Genomic DNA, 17,125 nt, shown 5'->3' with positions numbered 1-17,125 from the left:
GACTGTTGGGAGTGTTTGCCCCTAAAAAACTTTATTTAAAAAAAAGGGGTTTTTTTGGTTTAAATATTAACATTAGATCATCTCATGCAGCACCTGAGTGCCCACCCTGCACAAGAGAGAGGAGGGAGAGCACAGGAGCCCATGAGCACAGGCACCCCGAGGGCTGAGCGCTGCAGCTGCCCCAGGCCCTGGCACAGGGAGTGCTGGGAGCAAAGGAGGGGCACAGAGGGAATCTCCAGAAGCTCAGACCCAGAGGCACAGGAGGGGGACTGCCTTGACAACATATTTTCAGGTGACTGTACACTCAGCATTAGCCCTCTCCTCAGTGTAACACAGCTCCTAAAATACGACAATTTCCTCAAAATTATAGTATTAAACACAAACAAAATGTCTTTTCATAAATACAAATATACATCCACATATACACGTCTATAGAACAGGAACTTTATGAAGCAACCAAGTGAAATGAAGTGTTTGAAACCTACTTCAGCCTACAAGCTCCAGGCAGACTTTTACTGCCTTTACTCAGTTCTATTAACCAGCACACATTTATCTATAAAGCGTTCTTTATTTAAGTTAAACAAATTTTCAAGGATGGTTTCCATCTATAAAATGAACAAGTACAAGCTCTGTACAGCAGACTTTTCAAACCAACTGAAAAAAAACAGTTTCCAAACTATGTTTTGAAAATCTGCAAAATAAACAGTATCACCATTCTTGTTCTGAAGACGTAAGAAAAGTTCTCAGGAGACTCCATCACAATTTGCTTCAAGGGCTCTTAATTTATCTTTCAAATGGATGAATTTCTTCAGCATTAAAAACCCCTAAAATCACAGTAAGTAACTTTGGCACACTGTCATGTAAACATAACAAAAGGATACCACTTCTTGTCTGTTCTCTCAGAAAAGCATACAGCTCCTATATTAAAACCCCTAATGCACAACATCCATGGGGAATTACTGGAAAGATATTCCTACTTTTTGAATATTGCAGTCATTAAAGACTAACACAATGGAATATGGATTTTTAAAATTTTCTTTTTACTAGCAATTCTGATTCAGAGATAAGAGGCAGGTCAATATTCAGAGTTGCAGCTTCTGATTTCAGTTAGTACCACCCTCAATCAGATGAAAGCTGTGAATGCAAATACCTCCACGGCTTAAGCTGAGTGGTTGGGTTTTTTAAACTTCCTTTTAAATTCTGTTTTCCAAAGCCTCAAACAAATGGTCTGCTACTGAGCTCATATTTCAGCATTTGTTTTCCAAAACATGAAGGCATCTATTGCTATGTTTATGAAATACGTTCTTCAAGTTCTTCAGCTGGGTTAAAAGGCTACAAGGGAGAGACTGAAAGTTGAAAATAGTTTATCCACTGGCCTTTAAAACAGGCAAGTTTTGGAGAAAGTGGATTGTGGATAAGCAGAGGAAAAATAATTATTTATGAAAAAAGTCAGATGATGATGGATGGGTAAAACTGGACTTAAGGGCCCCATCCAGAAGGTGAGCAGGTAACTGCAGCTCATAACTTCGGACACACAAGGTATCCATGGGCACAGCGCGCAAAGCCACCTTGCCCATGAGAGTACCATCTCTACACCTGATGCATAGGTACAGGCAAGGGAAAATTTAAAAAGTCAGGAACTACTCTACTTCCAGGACAAAGAGGGGAACTGTACCAGCATACTACAGTACAGCAGATGTTTTTCATCTCCTTATGATCAACCCTTATATTTTCCCAAGATACATCTTTCCAAAACCACTTCCTGGCATTCCATGTCTGCACTAATTTGTGTCAATGCTGTCTCTCTTATTAATACTTTTTTACCTTCCTTCTCATTTTAAAAGCTCATTGAAGCATTTGTTTTAATAAAAAGTATATAGTCTATGCAAACATAAGAAAGGACAGGTCAAAGTTGGGGTTACCTTTGACAGCATTGTTTTATAAAAATGATATCAGCTGGACCAAAGCTGCAAAATGCACAAGTTCTATGGTTAAAAACACATAGGCTATGCAGGTATCCAGGCTGATTCCCAGAGTCAAGCCTGAATTCATTCAAAATCTACATTTAAAGAAACAAAATGGAAGAAAATTCCCCAGTAGTAGGTCTATAAATTAAGCAAGTGCAATTCAGAGATATTACATAGCTGCTCATCCTTGCAAATTAAAATTCAGATATTGTGCTGTTGCCAGTGGTGTATCAATTCTAACTTATTTCTACAACTCAAAAGGGGAGTTTGAGACAATTTTTTCCTCATTAGGGCCCAGAATAAAACTCTGCTGAATCAATACACCTGCACAAAAGCTCTGTGCAGGTTATATAATTTTGTAACAAAGGAAGAAATATTTTAAAGACAAAGTACTACAGAAATGATTAACACAAATATAAAGTACAGGTTTAAAGTTATCCAGAGCACAGGTAATGAATTCCCAAGCTGGAATAAACAATCCAAGCAATCATCTGGGCAGATGCATTGACTTCCTCTGCTATTTTCTTTCTCTCCTGAGTTTCATGATCTCCAGCGAGGGTGAAGTGTTAAGAAGTAGATCCAGTTTGCAAAGCAAAAGCATCCAGTGTTAGCACGGACATCATACCCAGCAGCACAAAATCCGCACCCTCAGAGTTTCTCTCTCCTAGCACTCCGATCCAATTTCTGGTTATACATATGTCAATCACTTTGTTGATAATTATAGGATGATGAAAACTGATACAAATCATTGGGAGCTGACAATATATATACTTTCATATATTTATATTTAGAGTCCATCATAGAAAAGTTCATATTCAAATTACCAAATACACACAGGAGAGAAAAAAGAAACTTCAAAATGACACTTCTGGTTCTGGAAATGAAAATCATGACTTCTATTCCAATGGAGTTTTCAAATGACCTTCTCCTAGTAATTTTGCCCACCCTCCCTCCCACACTGTTCCCCACAGATGTTTCTTCAGATCCTTTTGTTTACAATACGTCAGTTGTTCCTAGAGTTAATTATCTGCTGTGCAAGTAGTAGCTGAAGACAGAAAGGAACAGTTGAAGTCTGCAGCACAATTCCTTCTTCCTGTGAAGTAATGCTCAGTGACATCTTTGCAGTGCTCCGAGTCCCCTGGATCCCTGGTGTCTGCTTCAGCACTCTACTTTCAGATAAAGGTGGAATACTGAGGTATATAAGTTCCGTGGAAAGTTTTAAGAAATACATCAGTAATTCAATCAAAACTTTGCCCAATGTTTTTCTGTTGAAACAGCATTTTGCTTATAAGTCCTTCTACTGCTGCAGATTAAGTGTGAACTTCCACTGCTGTGACAAAGAAGGATTGCAGATCTCAACGGTGAGACCACCATTTTTGGCATTTCGGCTGTCTAAACAGAGGTTGCTGCCAACGTGCCTCAGTTTAGAATTGCTTTCAATTTGTTCCCATTTCTGGAAGAGAAAATACAGTTATTAACCCGGAAAAGTAAGAAAAGAAATTCTACATCATGTCCTTTGAAGTCTTCATAAGCTTCCCTCGCTTGTGCCTGGAAATGTGCACAAACTGGAATAATAGGAGCAGTTGAGATGATTCTTGAGTATGAGTATGTAAGTTCTGGCAAGCCTTGCCAGAACAGCTGTTCTTTCTGCTAACACTCTGCAAGACTCAGAATACACCAATGCATTTCCCTCTAGTTCAGAACTTCTCAAATACAGTCTCACCCTGTTACCTGTGTGACAACTTTGGTCTGAAGAAAAAAAAGAAAAATCTATCCACATACCACTACAATACTGAACATGGAGAAGCAAGAAGCACATTCACTATACACAGCTCTACAGAAATCCAGAAATTTGTCATACATCTTTAAATTCTACAGAAGATAATCAATCTGTGCCGTCAAAAGTTCTTTTCCAAGATTATGTCAAGGACAGAATAAATCCCAAATATAGGATTAAAAAAAAAAGAGGAAGGGGGGTGGTTTCTCTTGTATGTCTACCATATTCTGCCTGTAAACTTTATCAAGAAAATCTTGCTTCCTTAGTTTCCTCCTCCAAAGAGTGGCAAGAATATTCCTTCCTTCATCACTAAACAGTGTTTATCTGTCTGCAAAAACAGATACAGAAGCAAGGAAGCTGGCAGATGATCAGAACTGATGACTAAGCAGAAAGAGATTAATTGTTTTATGACTAGATCGAAAAAGATGGTATGACTGTGCAAATGTGAATTTCCTCAGGCATGGGAAACAGACGAAGTTACAATGCTGCATTGATACAAATGAATTTAAGGATTTCTAGTGCTGCTATAAGCAGGCCACAACTGAAAAGGAGTGCCAAACCACATTCTTCTAGAGAAACAGCATAAATAATATTCAAACTTCACCAAGTGAGACCTTTCAAACAGACATTGTGGAATATACAAACTGTTTCAGAAGACAGAGGAGGCAGTTAAACACTGTTACACATCAGTGGGTGAAACCTTTATGTAAGGCCCTGTTGGGATAAAGCTTATTCTGCCCTTACGACATCAAGAATCGTAGCTTCACAAACACAAAACAGTAAAAGTAGAGCCTATAGAAGATATGACAGGTCACCAGTGCATTATTTGTTCACCATCCTTGTTTTCCCCACTGTTTGCAGAGCGCAATTATGACATACTAACCTGTCTGCTGTCGTTTTCCCTACAGCCCTGAAGTTTTATTAGTGAACCAGGAGCTCTGTCCACAACAGTAAGGCACAAATCCATGTGTTTCACTGACTTGTCCTTTGTTAAGGCCCATTCCTACAAAAAGGAAGAAACAAAAATGTACAAAATTGTTAACACCTGCTACCTCTGCCTATACAGCCCAACCTAAAATCCTGCAAATAGCTATGTACAGGCATTAGAACAGTTCATGGCTTCCCACAGAGCAGGAGATGAAAAGTCCACTTCAACCAGTAATTCCAATTGCTTCAGTGTCCCCCATCAGCTCAGGGCTGCGCTTGCTGTTTGCTCCCTCTGCTGGCTTTACACAGCTGCTGCGGGCAGTCACAGGGAGATACTCCTCCAAATGCTTATTTAGTTAGATGTTTATTTTTATGTGTGTGTGTTTGTATTACACCTTTCCCTTTCTTCTATGTGGAAGGATTCCTACATTTGTAAATATATATATATAATGATATACATAAAATCCCTAAAAGCTTGGTTTGCAGCACCACTGGCCACCCTGCCCACACACTGAACAAAGCACATGGACCACAGTGAGGAAACAGCAGTTCTTAATACAATAAAGACCACCAGAAAGCAATACACAAAAGGGATAGAGAGAATGTTCCCTCCCATCTAAGGCATAATATACAACAGAATCTCTGCTAAATGTATTTAAATATGCAACTCTTAAACAGAGAGCAAAGAGAAGCTGTTCTGTATGTACTGCTGCCCAGCTTGTTTGATCTCAGCATCTTTTCACACAGAGCCTGATCTTGCACTGATGTTCAGACTCTCTCCATATGCCTCTCTCATTTCAAGTTTGGTCTCCAGCATCCACACTGGTCTCCATTTGTCTAACTATCCTTTGAAGAAAGAAGCCACTTGATTAAAGGCAGGCTAATGATCCAAATCATGCTTATAAACTACTTAAAATGGCATGATTAGCTTCTCTCAAGCAACTTAAGAGGATTTGGAGTTGTATAATACAAAACCTTAGACATACAGGGCAAAGTCTGTATGTTAAATAACATTTAAATGTTATTTTGCATGTAATAAGTATTTCAGAAATAAAATAAATGTATAATTACTTTGAAACTCAGCAGATTTAACAATTATTAAATCTCTTTAGGAAGAGATGCTCAGAACCCTGACAGAATTTGCAACCCAAGAGATTACAAGTAATCACAATCATACAGGTCCCAAGCCACTGGATGAGTACTGTATACTGCAAGTGCCAGAATGATGACAACTGTGGAAAACAAAGCAAAGCCAGACAAATCTGTGTATCCCTTTATTTCTCCTCCAAAATCTTTAGCTGGTAACTTCTCCTTTTACGCTCAGCATGTTAAACTCAGATGACAGCAAAATTACTTGCCTTCTCAGTTCTGTCCAGTTTGTAAGATGTCAACAAGAACCATTAATGTATAATAAAATATTAATAGCCACTTTTTTTAGCCTAAAGGAATTAAGCAAGTTCTTTTCAGAGCTTATCACAAATTACAAATGGCCCCAAACTGTTCCCTGGCAAGATTTATAGTTGAAAATACTACCAGGGATGTAGCAAAACTTGCGTCTGAGAACCCTGCAGTCAGAGTTAGACCCTTGAAAACTATTGCTTTATACATCTTCACCCTTCCATCAAAAGGCTGTATGAGCCCCAGCCACAACAGAAATTATGCAAGAAGTTAATACTTTTAAAAGCCAAAGTACAGCTGCTTCATGAAAGCTCCAAGCTCTGTTGCTGGAAACATCTACATTATGGCCCCTCATGTTACAAGACTCAGTGTATAGATACTTTCCTCCACAGATCAGTAACTATTACTATAATGGAGAAAATATGGAACAAGTTCCACTACACCAGAGGGGAAGAAAAATTACAAGCAGTGTATATGCTCAGGGCACAGGCTGGAAATTGGATAGCTTTATGCAAAAATCAGAATATCTGAGAAAATCTGTGTCAAATCAGAAATTAAAAGTTAGTAGACAAACTAACCTGAAACCTTTCCCTTGAACTTAAGTATATTTTCCTTTACCTTTAGCTCTTTATCACAACCCTGCATATTTGCATATTGTCAAGCACACCACAAGCTATTCAGCCCTCTGGAGGTACACAACTACCACTGAGTTCTACCAACCTGGAGGAGGGGAGAGCAGGGGAAAAGGGGGGTAGAAATCCCATTTTTACTTCGGTTTTGCATTTTAAGTTGTGTTGAACATAGGACAGAGTACACTCTTCAAGCTATAGAAGATTGCCAAAGCCTATAATGCCCTTAACTCCCTGAAAAACCTCCTGATAAGAATAAGGTGCAAAACACAAAGTACAGACCTAAAGACTGTGGTCTTTATCCCTCTCCTCCCATGCTGTTATTTCTTTTCAACCCAATACAAGTTCTACTTGGACAATAAACCTGGTTTTGACCCATTCTGCCTCTTAACCTGTCTGAATGTCTTCTCAAAGGTATTTGTTCAGAGCAAATGCATAGTGGTTTGTCAAGGTCAATACTACAGAAAAAACAACATACATAGAAAGAAGAGAGTCAGATTCAGGGGAAGGGTTTGGAAGAGAAACATAACTGTGTATCTACAAAGTATACACAACATAGCAGAAAATTCTAAGATTTCTGCTCCAAGGCACTTGTGACACATCTGCCCTTTCTCCCAAAAACCCCACTGTGGTTTCTGAAATGATGAGGGTACTTTCATAAAGGTAATGGGAAAAGCCTCCACTGACAAATTCTCCTTAATGATAGGGAAAGGAGGCATTTCTCACATGTTGATTTGAATGAATTGCCATCATAGATCTTCCAGGAAATGACTTCAGTTTAGGTTTCATCTTATTTTAGGTTTTCCCCTTCTAATTTAAATTAGAGCAAACTTCTGACACTCATTCAAGAGTATTTTTTAATCGGTCAGCCTTCCATTTTAACAGCTGTACTTGACACATTAATATTATATTTGACTTAAAGTCAGGTTTAATCTGACAAGGATTTAGTGACAAAGCAGCACACAAAGCAGTGAGAACCTCTGTGTGTATTTCATGAATGATAACTAAGTCACAACTGCATAAATAGATTCTTTGAAATGATTAAGGCTCTCATTTAAAGATCTGACACATTTACAATTAGTTTAGGAGTAGGATTAGAAAGAATTTGTTAAAATACTTCCCTTACTGTGAGTGAACATTTAGGCACTGCTGTTTTCTAGAAGAGCCAAATGGGGATTTATGACAGATTTTTTTATACTCCACTATTGCAAACTGTAAATGACTAACAGTGCAGTACAGCAAAGCATTCTTTTATTTTGCTGATCTTAGGCCATATGCTTAATGCAACCCAAATATTTTCTTAAGTAAAAATCACTCCCAAAAAATCAAACACACCATTTCATGGAAAAAAGCTTTCTATGCAAGTACAAAACCCCTGGGAAGGAAGCTATGGCCTCTAGTGCAAAAGCACATATTAATAGTGACAAAGGAAGAGGATAACGTGATGCTCACTGAATGAATCTCTGGGCTCAGATTCTAATCCTGAAAATGCAAAATTATATTTGAGGGATAAGCTTTTTAGCCCATCTGTAACAACTGATGTGCTTCATCAGTTTGGATGATCTCTCTCTCACCAACACATAGTAATTGCTTGAGTTTAAAAGTTTAGCTTCACTTTCGTTCTTTTAAGACTTATTGTAGAAAGCAAAATTAATGGCATACAGACCTGGTTTCCCCCGGCATTATGACATTCATAAACTCCAACAACACCATCTGCAAAATGGCCCAAAGTGTCAAGGCAATTGGTACCCTGCTGCAAAGCCCCAAAGGCTATATCTTGATGATCAGGTACCCTAAAACAAAACCAGAAATATCTGCTTGATTCAGTTCGGGGTTTGTTTGGCAGGTTTTTCTTAGGGTTTATTTTTTTAAACTCCTTGTTTGTAAAAATAATCAGAGTATTTTTAAGATGAGAGGTTAAGGATGAGTGATGACTATCATCTGAAAATCTCAATCATCTTTTGAGGGGAGGCAATTATCTAATCATGAATTGATCAAGCATGAGTAAACTTGCAAGCTTACCACACACACAGTACCAGAAGACTTGTACCAGAGAAGGAGGGTGAACATACCAACTTGCCACAAAAATCAAATTAAAGATGACTTATCATTTAATGTGACTCAAAGCTTAATGTCATCAATTAGCTCGTCAAGTCCTTTTGTCTTTTCAGGCAACATAGCTTGTGGCAGAAATAGGACACTACCTGTTTCTTAGACTGTTTTTACTGAAATGTTAAAAAAGGGGTTAGGAATTCAAAATAAAAAAATCAAAGTTTTTCTGCTATCCATTTTCTAACGGCTGCACATAAAGTACACTCCTAGCATGGAAGCACCTAGGCAAGTCCATTCAGCACAGTGCAGTTGTGGGTAGAGCCCATGAGTTCACGTTGAACAGTAAAACAAGGCATATCAGAGCCTTTAAAAACTTCAGACTATAATATGAGTATAATAATTCAACCCAGCAGAATGAGCACATAAGGGATGACAGAACAAGACAACACTACATGTAAGTAATGCTTATGGGTAGCACACTTTCCAGGAGAGACATTTTTTCTCACAGATTAAACAAAACCAAATATCCTCTGGCACTCTTAAGAGAAAATAAAGGAAAACTTACTTCCTCAGTATCATCCTGGTTTAAGACTCATTACATTAGTATGTATGGTTCTGCACATGTTGCACTGGGGCTGTAATAGCTGGTGCTGCTTTTGCATCTCAAGCCTGTATGTCACTAGCAGTTACCTAGCACCACTGACATGAGGTGGCTCCAGGAAAAAACCTCAAGTATTCTTACAAGATACACACAGTACCTTACACCACTACACTACCAGTATTAGGCTGACAGGCTATTCAGACTAGTCAGTGGCCTCAGATCTGACCAACATACTTCTTAATGGCTTATTTCACCAAAATCTTTCTATCCTTTTAAGAAGTATTTCTCTTCAAGGAACATCCTAGCTAATGAGAAATCATATTACAAAAACTGTTTGCACTGTCATCCCTCACTTCCCCCTTCTCAGCCCTTCCCAGAAGTCAGTGATTATTCAGTGACAAGAGAAAAGGAGACAAGCAGGAATAGGAGACTTAGCTTCACACAGCCTTAGACATCTACCCTTGTCTCCCACAAGGCCCTCTTGTCTGCTGAATGCCATCATTTGTACCACAACAAGATTCAGTCTCCTCACTTAACTAGACATGGGCTTAGCACAGGCAAAAGCTTTAAAGGGATGACAACAGGATACAGCAAATGTGCTTTTGAGCAGACGGCTTCTGTAGGAGACTAGCTTCAGGCTCAGGTAAGTTCAGTCCTTTGGACACTGTTCTCAAATATTGCAGCTGTAGTTGCCATAAGTAGAAAAAGCAGCTAACTATGGAAACATTACTCTTTAGGAACAGAACTAATAAAAAAAGCAACTAAACCTGCATGAGGCATTGCATTCACAGAAAAAGTAAAACACATCCTTCACATCCAACGATGGAGGAAGAGAAACCAATTATTTCTGGGGAGGGCAAAAAAGAAAACTCCGTATGAACTCTGTTTTAGCCAAAACTCACCGTAACTCAGGATAAACATTTTCAAGATACCACTTAAAGGGTTTGCAGCTAAGTCTCTTTCTGAGTTCCATTCGGCTTTGAATACTAAAGAAAAAAAAGGAGTTTTCAGAGTCAGACTGTTGTCTTCATATATTTTATGGAATACACAGAAAACTCAAGAACAGTAGAACTGTAGGAATATATGTTAAAGAGACAACATCAGATTAAGCATCGTTTTCACCTCAGAAGGTGTACGTCATGAAGAATAAACAAATAGGGCAAAGAAGCACTTGTGACTTACTTGCCATAAGGTACATTCCTGGCTGAAGGCACTGCTGCGTAATAGAAATTTTTATACTCATCCATCCAGACTTCTGCTGCTCTGCGTGTATTTCTAGGGACAATCATAAGAAACACATGGGTTATATTTTCTCTAGGTGCAATTAAACCATGCAATTTTTCTTCAGATTGATTTTAATCCTTCCCAGTACTACACAGTCAGTTACCTCGAGTCAGTCAGCAGACTCCCTATAAAAGACCCAAGTAATAGAAAACCATTAGAGTAAAATAACTGAAATCAATGCATTTATAATGAAATTTATATCTTTTCCGCACTCATCAATGCTTCAGGTTTTCATCCAGAATTTAACACACGTCTTTCAGTTCTTCCTGCAAACTTCATGGAATTTATTAGGTTGATGTTTGGTTGATCTTTTTATAAGAGTAAGTTGACAGAAGGCAAATTCAGTGAGTGTTCACCTGGATAAAGCAAGCTAATTGAAAACAAAAACCTTAACAACTAGCAATATTTTAAAAATGTCTTTTACATTTTTGAAAACAAATATGATAACACAGGCAAGATATTTTCACTCTTCGCCGTATTCCTACCAGTAAAGCATTCAAAGCTCCAAAAAGACACAAGCTGTCAAAATACTTATGGCTATGAAACAAGTCTTCTGTAGCTGAGTTAAGAGGAAATGTTTTAAAATTTGAGAGAGATCAATTAGTCTAATACAAGTGGAAAAACCCCTAAGCCAAACATTTTACTTCTAATCAAACACATCTCTAACTAAAATACCTGTATTTATATAATTGGTGTCTTCAAATTTCCTTTTGGACTGCAACATGGTCCAATGGTTTTTTCCCTCCCCTGGCTTACATGTAAAAGTCATTTACTTGTACTGTTCACAATTTTATGCTTTGGAAAGTAAGTCTTATTTCACTTGCAACTGCCATGCTCTGAAGCTTATTTTACGTTTGGCAGAAAGTTCACCTAAAGCAACTGGAGTGAACTCAGCAAGCCAATAACTTCTTTAATATGATTTTCCAATTCAAAAGGCAAAACGTAATCAGGATTAAGGGAGGAGGCTTGCAGGTTACTGAGAAAAAAGGATGTGGAGAATAAAAATTTCACAAAACGACTGGAATAATTTTTTTGTTTGAGGACTGATTTTTTCTTGCAAAGATTCCTTTAATTTTTTGTAATCCTACTAGATTCAGATTAGAAGCTATGTGAATGTATCTTCACCTGCAGTCTCTCAGGCCTGTGTGAGTGTCAGTCACTCAGCCCCTCCTGTCTGCTCAGCAACCAGCTTGGCTGCCCACAGGCCAAACAGATTTTGGTGGTGAGAAAGGAACTACTTGGTTTGCCAGGGTTTAATGACTCCAAAGTCACTTTCAAGGCCAGAATGCCTGCCTGTATCCCACTGGCCCATACTCATGGATGAAGAACAGCTCAGGCTTTGTGTGACTTGAATATGGGCACTGTGTGAATGCTGAGAACTGCCTGAACTGGTAAGGACCCAAAGAACTCAGGGTGCTGAGGAACACTGTATGGGGTGCACTTAATGTTGAGCCAGTTAATGAAACAGAGCACTAACAGATCAGAGGCAGCTTTACATGGAGCAGACTGGGGCCTGAAAGCTCGCTGGAGTGCTGTGTTAAGGCAGCTCTGGTCACACAAATCCTGCTGGCCACAAGCTGTCCCTGCCCACATCACACAGCCAGGACACGGTGATGTGGTCTCCCCTCCCACGAACCAGGGCTCCCAGTCTCTCACCCAAAACTACCAACCTGTTTGGGCTGCCAAAAGGCAGTGCATATTGACTAGCCAGCTAAAATAGAGGAGTCCAGAGCAAGCTGCCTACAGCCAAGAGACAGATGATGGCATAAGCCAACACATCCCACTTGCACCACCAGCACAGATTCCATGCCCCAAGCTTCTTGGCACCATGGTCCCACAGACATGTGTATTATAACACCTGTATTACAAGGATATCCTACTACCTAAGGTTTCTCATTCTCTCATTGCTAAAATTGCTTTTAAGGCATCCCATTATATTGGTTTGACATCCAAGAAAGCAATTTACAGCACAAGAAAAGCAGTATCTTGGCAACACCCCAAAGATGGAAAAGCTGCAGGAGTGGGAAAACTGTGCAGTATATTCATGCATTTATTCACTTTTATTAACCATGCTCCTTGTTAGGACACTGCCATTTCAAAACCTCATTAAACTACACCAGTTGCATCCTAAGCATACATAATGCAGTTTAAAAGGTAAAGCTTTCAACCCTCCTGATGCACACTATAAATGCTGGAACAGAGATGTAATGTACTGAGGACTTTTCGTTGCTAGCTTTTGTTTTCACATAAGTACTATTATTCATTTTTCACTGTAGCATAAAATATACATCTCAAATAATGGGGACAAAATACTAGAGTGCCTACTATATGAAAAAAAACAGGACAGTGACTTTATTTTAGCAGATATTAAATGCATTAAAGTCACCTTGGTGGCATAACCATCATGGAAGGGAAGAGCTACACCCTAAGGAGATTCCTCAGTCTGAAGTGAATCACAAGTCCAAAAATATCAGCAGCTTAGTACATTATTATGAATTTAAGTACATCTGCACTCTGTGTTGCTTCATGTTAAACAGAGTTTGGGCTCCATATCCCTTCAAGTGTAAATAAACAATTTTATTTCCAGCTCTTAGCCCACAGAATCTTTAGCCAAGACTTGCACTTCTCCACCCCCTGAGCATCAAGTTCAAGTCTCTAAACCAAAATCTACAGTGATTCTTCAGCTACAACTGATACAGACTTGATCAAAATGCCCTCAGTACATTCATGCAGTACTTTCATCTATATTAAGTCATAACCACTTATGAACATGTTGTTCATAGCACTTTATAGAAGAAAAACTGAGAAGACAGCTCAGTATTTCAGCTACTGCTATGCATGGGTACCTACAGGAAAATTAACAGGCATATTAATCTAAGCATTTAAAACTGCAACTTCTTAGGTCTATAGAAAATTTTTAAACATAGCATAGGAAAAGCAAGTATTACAGAGAACCAAGTTGCCAACAGACTGGCATAAATACTGAAATCTATCTCTGTAATCATTTGTGTCTCACATGCAATCATGTATTAATGAAAGGCAAGCAAAGCATATTCCTAACTTAGTGTATTCTGGCTTTTAGTAAACAATAAAACTGTTTCTACACAATGAAGTTTTATGATAGTTTTGAAAATAAAGCCTTCCTTAAAATCAAATACACACAATATTGATGAAATGTCAAGCCAAGCATTTCCTTATTTTCCAGATTTTCAGTCTGTGTCCACCAGAATTTTCTCTCTCTCAGCTCACAGGTTCTTCTCTCAACCTACATCTTCGACTCAGTCATGAGTTTCTCTTTAATTAATATTTTACCATGATAGATAATATTGCAAATTTTTCTACAGCCAAGATCCCTAAAATAAAATTACTGCCACCTGCTGACCATCTGAGGAAATCCAAACCCTTGCTATTCAGCACTCACCTTGCAAACACAGTACCACTCCCGCCAGGAAAGGTGTAAGGATGCTGTTTGCGGAACACATGACCCACTCTGCTGCAAGGGATGATTTCTAGGCTCCCACCACATTGCCAGACTCTGAATGAGATCTCTGAAATAAAAACAGGAACAAAAGACCAACATCATAAAATACTGTTATCTGGTATTATACTTACAGAGAAGACTTTTAGTGATTGTTGTTGAGAAGATCAAGCAAGACAGTTTTTAAAATAAATTCTAGCATAGACAAAGACATATCTAATCATTTATGATTCTGCAAGCTCAGCAGAAATAAACATACTATCTTGGAAGCAAAATGTGTATCTTCTCTTATCTGAATTTACCAGTGTTGCCCAAATCCATAAATCCTGCTGCAATTTGCCAATGAGTTAGGTATATTTGCTTTATCTCAGCAGCAAACAATAGTAGGTACATTTAACAAATAAATTAGTGACCTATTTTATAACAAAAATTTTCAGCTGAAAAATACAATAAGTGAAGATAAGTGAAATCAAGGCAAACTAAAATAACCAATAGAGTTATTACAACAGGTTAAAAACACTCCCAAACAATGAAAGGAATTATATCAAGTCAATGTTGACTTGAGGATAGACAAATAAAAACATAACTTCTGTAAATTAAAGGTTATGGACAGTACGCCTCTAAGCCAAACTAGTGATCTGAGCCAGCTAGTGATGACACAAAGGTCTAAAACTTTTCTCAACTTCAATTTCTGATGGCAGAAGTCACCTGGAGAGATAACTTTTCCACATTAATTCCAAGTCAGTGCAATAAGAAGGGTGCTTCCAGCAGCACTATTTGAATTTTGATGATTCCCTCTTTAGTCCAATGGCTGCTACCAGATAGCCTTAGTTTCAAACCTCTTCATAACCATTCACTGTCTTTACATAGGTTAAAGAAAAAAGGCAGCTCTAAATTACAGTCAGTGTCTTATCGCTCATGACAAACTAAGTGGCATGCCTTCTTCCCTCAGAAGGCCCCCTCTTCATACACAGAAGTAATAGCAGCAGAATTACTTGAAAAATTAAACAAAAAAACCAGAACAAACATAAAACCCCACAACCACAAATTAGAGAAGATGTCATCTTCATTGCACATCCAGGGAAAAATTAGAAAAAATTAAAAGTAAATAAAAAGAGATGCTGTGATTTCAGCTGTTGACAGTACAAGTTAACTGCCTTTCTTCTTGATGGCTATATTCATGAATCCTAGACAGTCAACATAGTTCAAGCTATAGATAGATCATACTCCAAAAACATGAATGATAACATGGTCTTTGACAGTATTCATGTAAGACAACAGGCAAAAATAATTTTAAATTTTTGTACACCTTCCAGCACCTTAGATTGTGAAGAATCTCAAAAAAAGTGAACATTATACAAAATAGCTCAGTGGGAAACAGAACAAAGGACTAGAATATAGGGAGAAGCAAACAAATAATTTGCACCAACATGGCTTCTAAAGCCTGCATGGAAAAAGAAATATACAGCAACTAAAACTCAAAACAATCCCACAAACTGCTTTAAGACATCTCTTTTGTTATACTCAAACAGCAGGCAATGTTACTTACAGAAGCAAGTTCAATGGACATTGTTTTTAAATGAAAAGGCATAAGCAGCACATCAAAAATTCTTTATGAGATCAAGTTACATTCCTGTAACAGATTTGTTCTTTTTATTAGAGTGTGTCATCAATACAGAAGACAAAGAATGTCTTACTTATTCCCTGATTTTAGGAAAACTAGTAAGAAAAGCCAAACCTTTTCATGGTTCACCCAGTTCTCTGGTGTACTCAAATTCTCCTAAGCTTATCAGAAAGCATCATAAACATACTGAGAATTGAAGTTTCTGAGTTGGAGAAGAGATTGAACTAATCTCAATCCACTTTTTGTACAGCACACATGCATTACCAGTTACATTTAGCAGCAGTCTGAGAATGTACCTATCTTCATGGTAATTTGGGCAATTTAGAGAAAATACTGCAGGCTCATCTTAAAATTTGTCAAATTGATACTGACATGTGAACAAAACCTCATAACAGCTGCTCTGTACATGCTTGAAGGAAAAACTCTAGCTTTTATAAATGAATATGATGTGCAGAATTATTTTGCTAGTCCATTTAGCATTTATTTGCATGTAACACCAAGCCCCTGATGTAGAGCTATACTTGAGAGTAAAGAGGCCCAACAAGTGTGCACGTTGAATTTTAAACTGCACATCATAGATTTCCAGTTATCTGGTGCATGTGTCATTTAATGCCAATTAAATCATATGCCATGTGATTTTTACTCATCTGCAATTAGTCCAACAGCTAGGAAGAAACCATTAGCTGCCTTCTGCCTCCTTTTCAGCCACCCCTAAGTCTCCATCTTTTTCTTCCCATGGAGAGGGAGGAACTGAATACAGCAGGAACAACATAAACATCTCTTGGTATCCTTGAGAGAGGAGCTGTTGCTTGTGCCCTTTCCTGCTATCAAGGCCTCAATTACCAAAGCATAAAAGTAGTTGCTAAGTGTTCAGAAAAAAAGTCAGTAGCTCAAGAACACACTTGTAACTAATCAAATATTTAAGTGCTTGAGTGGCAAAAGTGGTTTTCAAAGTGAAAAGAGTATTGCTGCATTAAATTTATCCAATGACTTTCCAGGACATGTAAAAAATTATTATGTTTACATAAATATAGTTTAGCAATACACAGCCAAAATAGCAAGACAACAGAAACATGAAATGTAACTGCTCAAAATACCCATAGGGTTTCTTTGAGTACTGCACAGGACAGTCAGAGACAGGACTGTAGGAACACCAGTTCCAACTTTTCAGCGTGTTACAGCAGCATTAAACATCTCGTTACCATGTCTCCACACAGCAGACATCTCCTTATGGGCCAAGCATATGCTTAATGCATATGCAGATTTCAGTAACTCAAAATACTCGTGGGTTTTTACAAGTTCAAGTATTTCAGGATTTTGCAGCTAGCATGTGCAGAAGAGAAGCTTCTATGCTTAGAAGCATTCCTAAAACACACTATTGGGAATGT

General features: G+C 38.1%; 1 protein-coding gene across 1 annotated transcript in view; it reads right to left on the bottom strand.

The window, feature by feature from the left end:
• Nucleotides 1-548: 548 nt before the first annotated feature.
• GALNT2 (polypeptide N-acetylgalactosaminyltransferase 2) overlaps nt 549-17,125 on the bottom strand; it is a 90,255-nt gene continuing 73,678 nt past the window's right edge. Inside the window, exons 11-16 of the mRNA XM_064413880.1 lie at nt 14,057-14,183; nt 10,534-10,626; nt 10,254-10,337; nt 8,365-8,491; nt 4,628-4,747; nt 549-3,420 (exon numbers count right to left, since the gene is read on the bottom strand). Of these exons, the coding sequence (XP_064269950.1) occupies nt 3,265-3,420; nt 4,628-4,747; nt 8,365-8,491; nt 10,254-10,337; nt 10,534-10,626; nt 14,057-14,183 (707 nt within the window). The 3' untranslated portion in view covers nt 549-3,264. The remainder of the gene's footprint in view (nt 3,421-4,627; nt 4,748-8,364; nt 8,492-10,253; nt 10,338-10,533; nt 10,627-14,056; nt 14,184-17,125) is intronic.

Source organism: Passer domesticus, chromosome 3, assembly GCF_036417665.1.
Source record: "Passer domesticus isolate bPasDom1 chromosome 3, bPasDom1.hap1, whole genome shotgun sequence".
Taxonomy (NCBI): domain Eukaryota; kingdom Metazoa; phylum Chordata; class Aves; order Passeriformes; family Passeridae; genus Passer; species Passer domesticus.
This window is presented reverse-complemented; position numbering and strand designations above follow the sequence as displayed.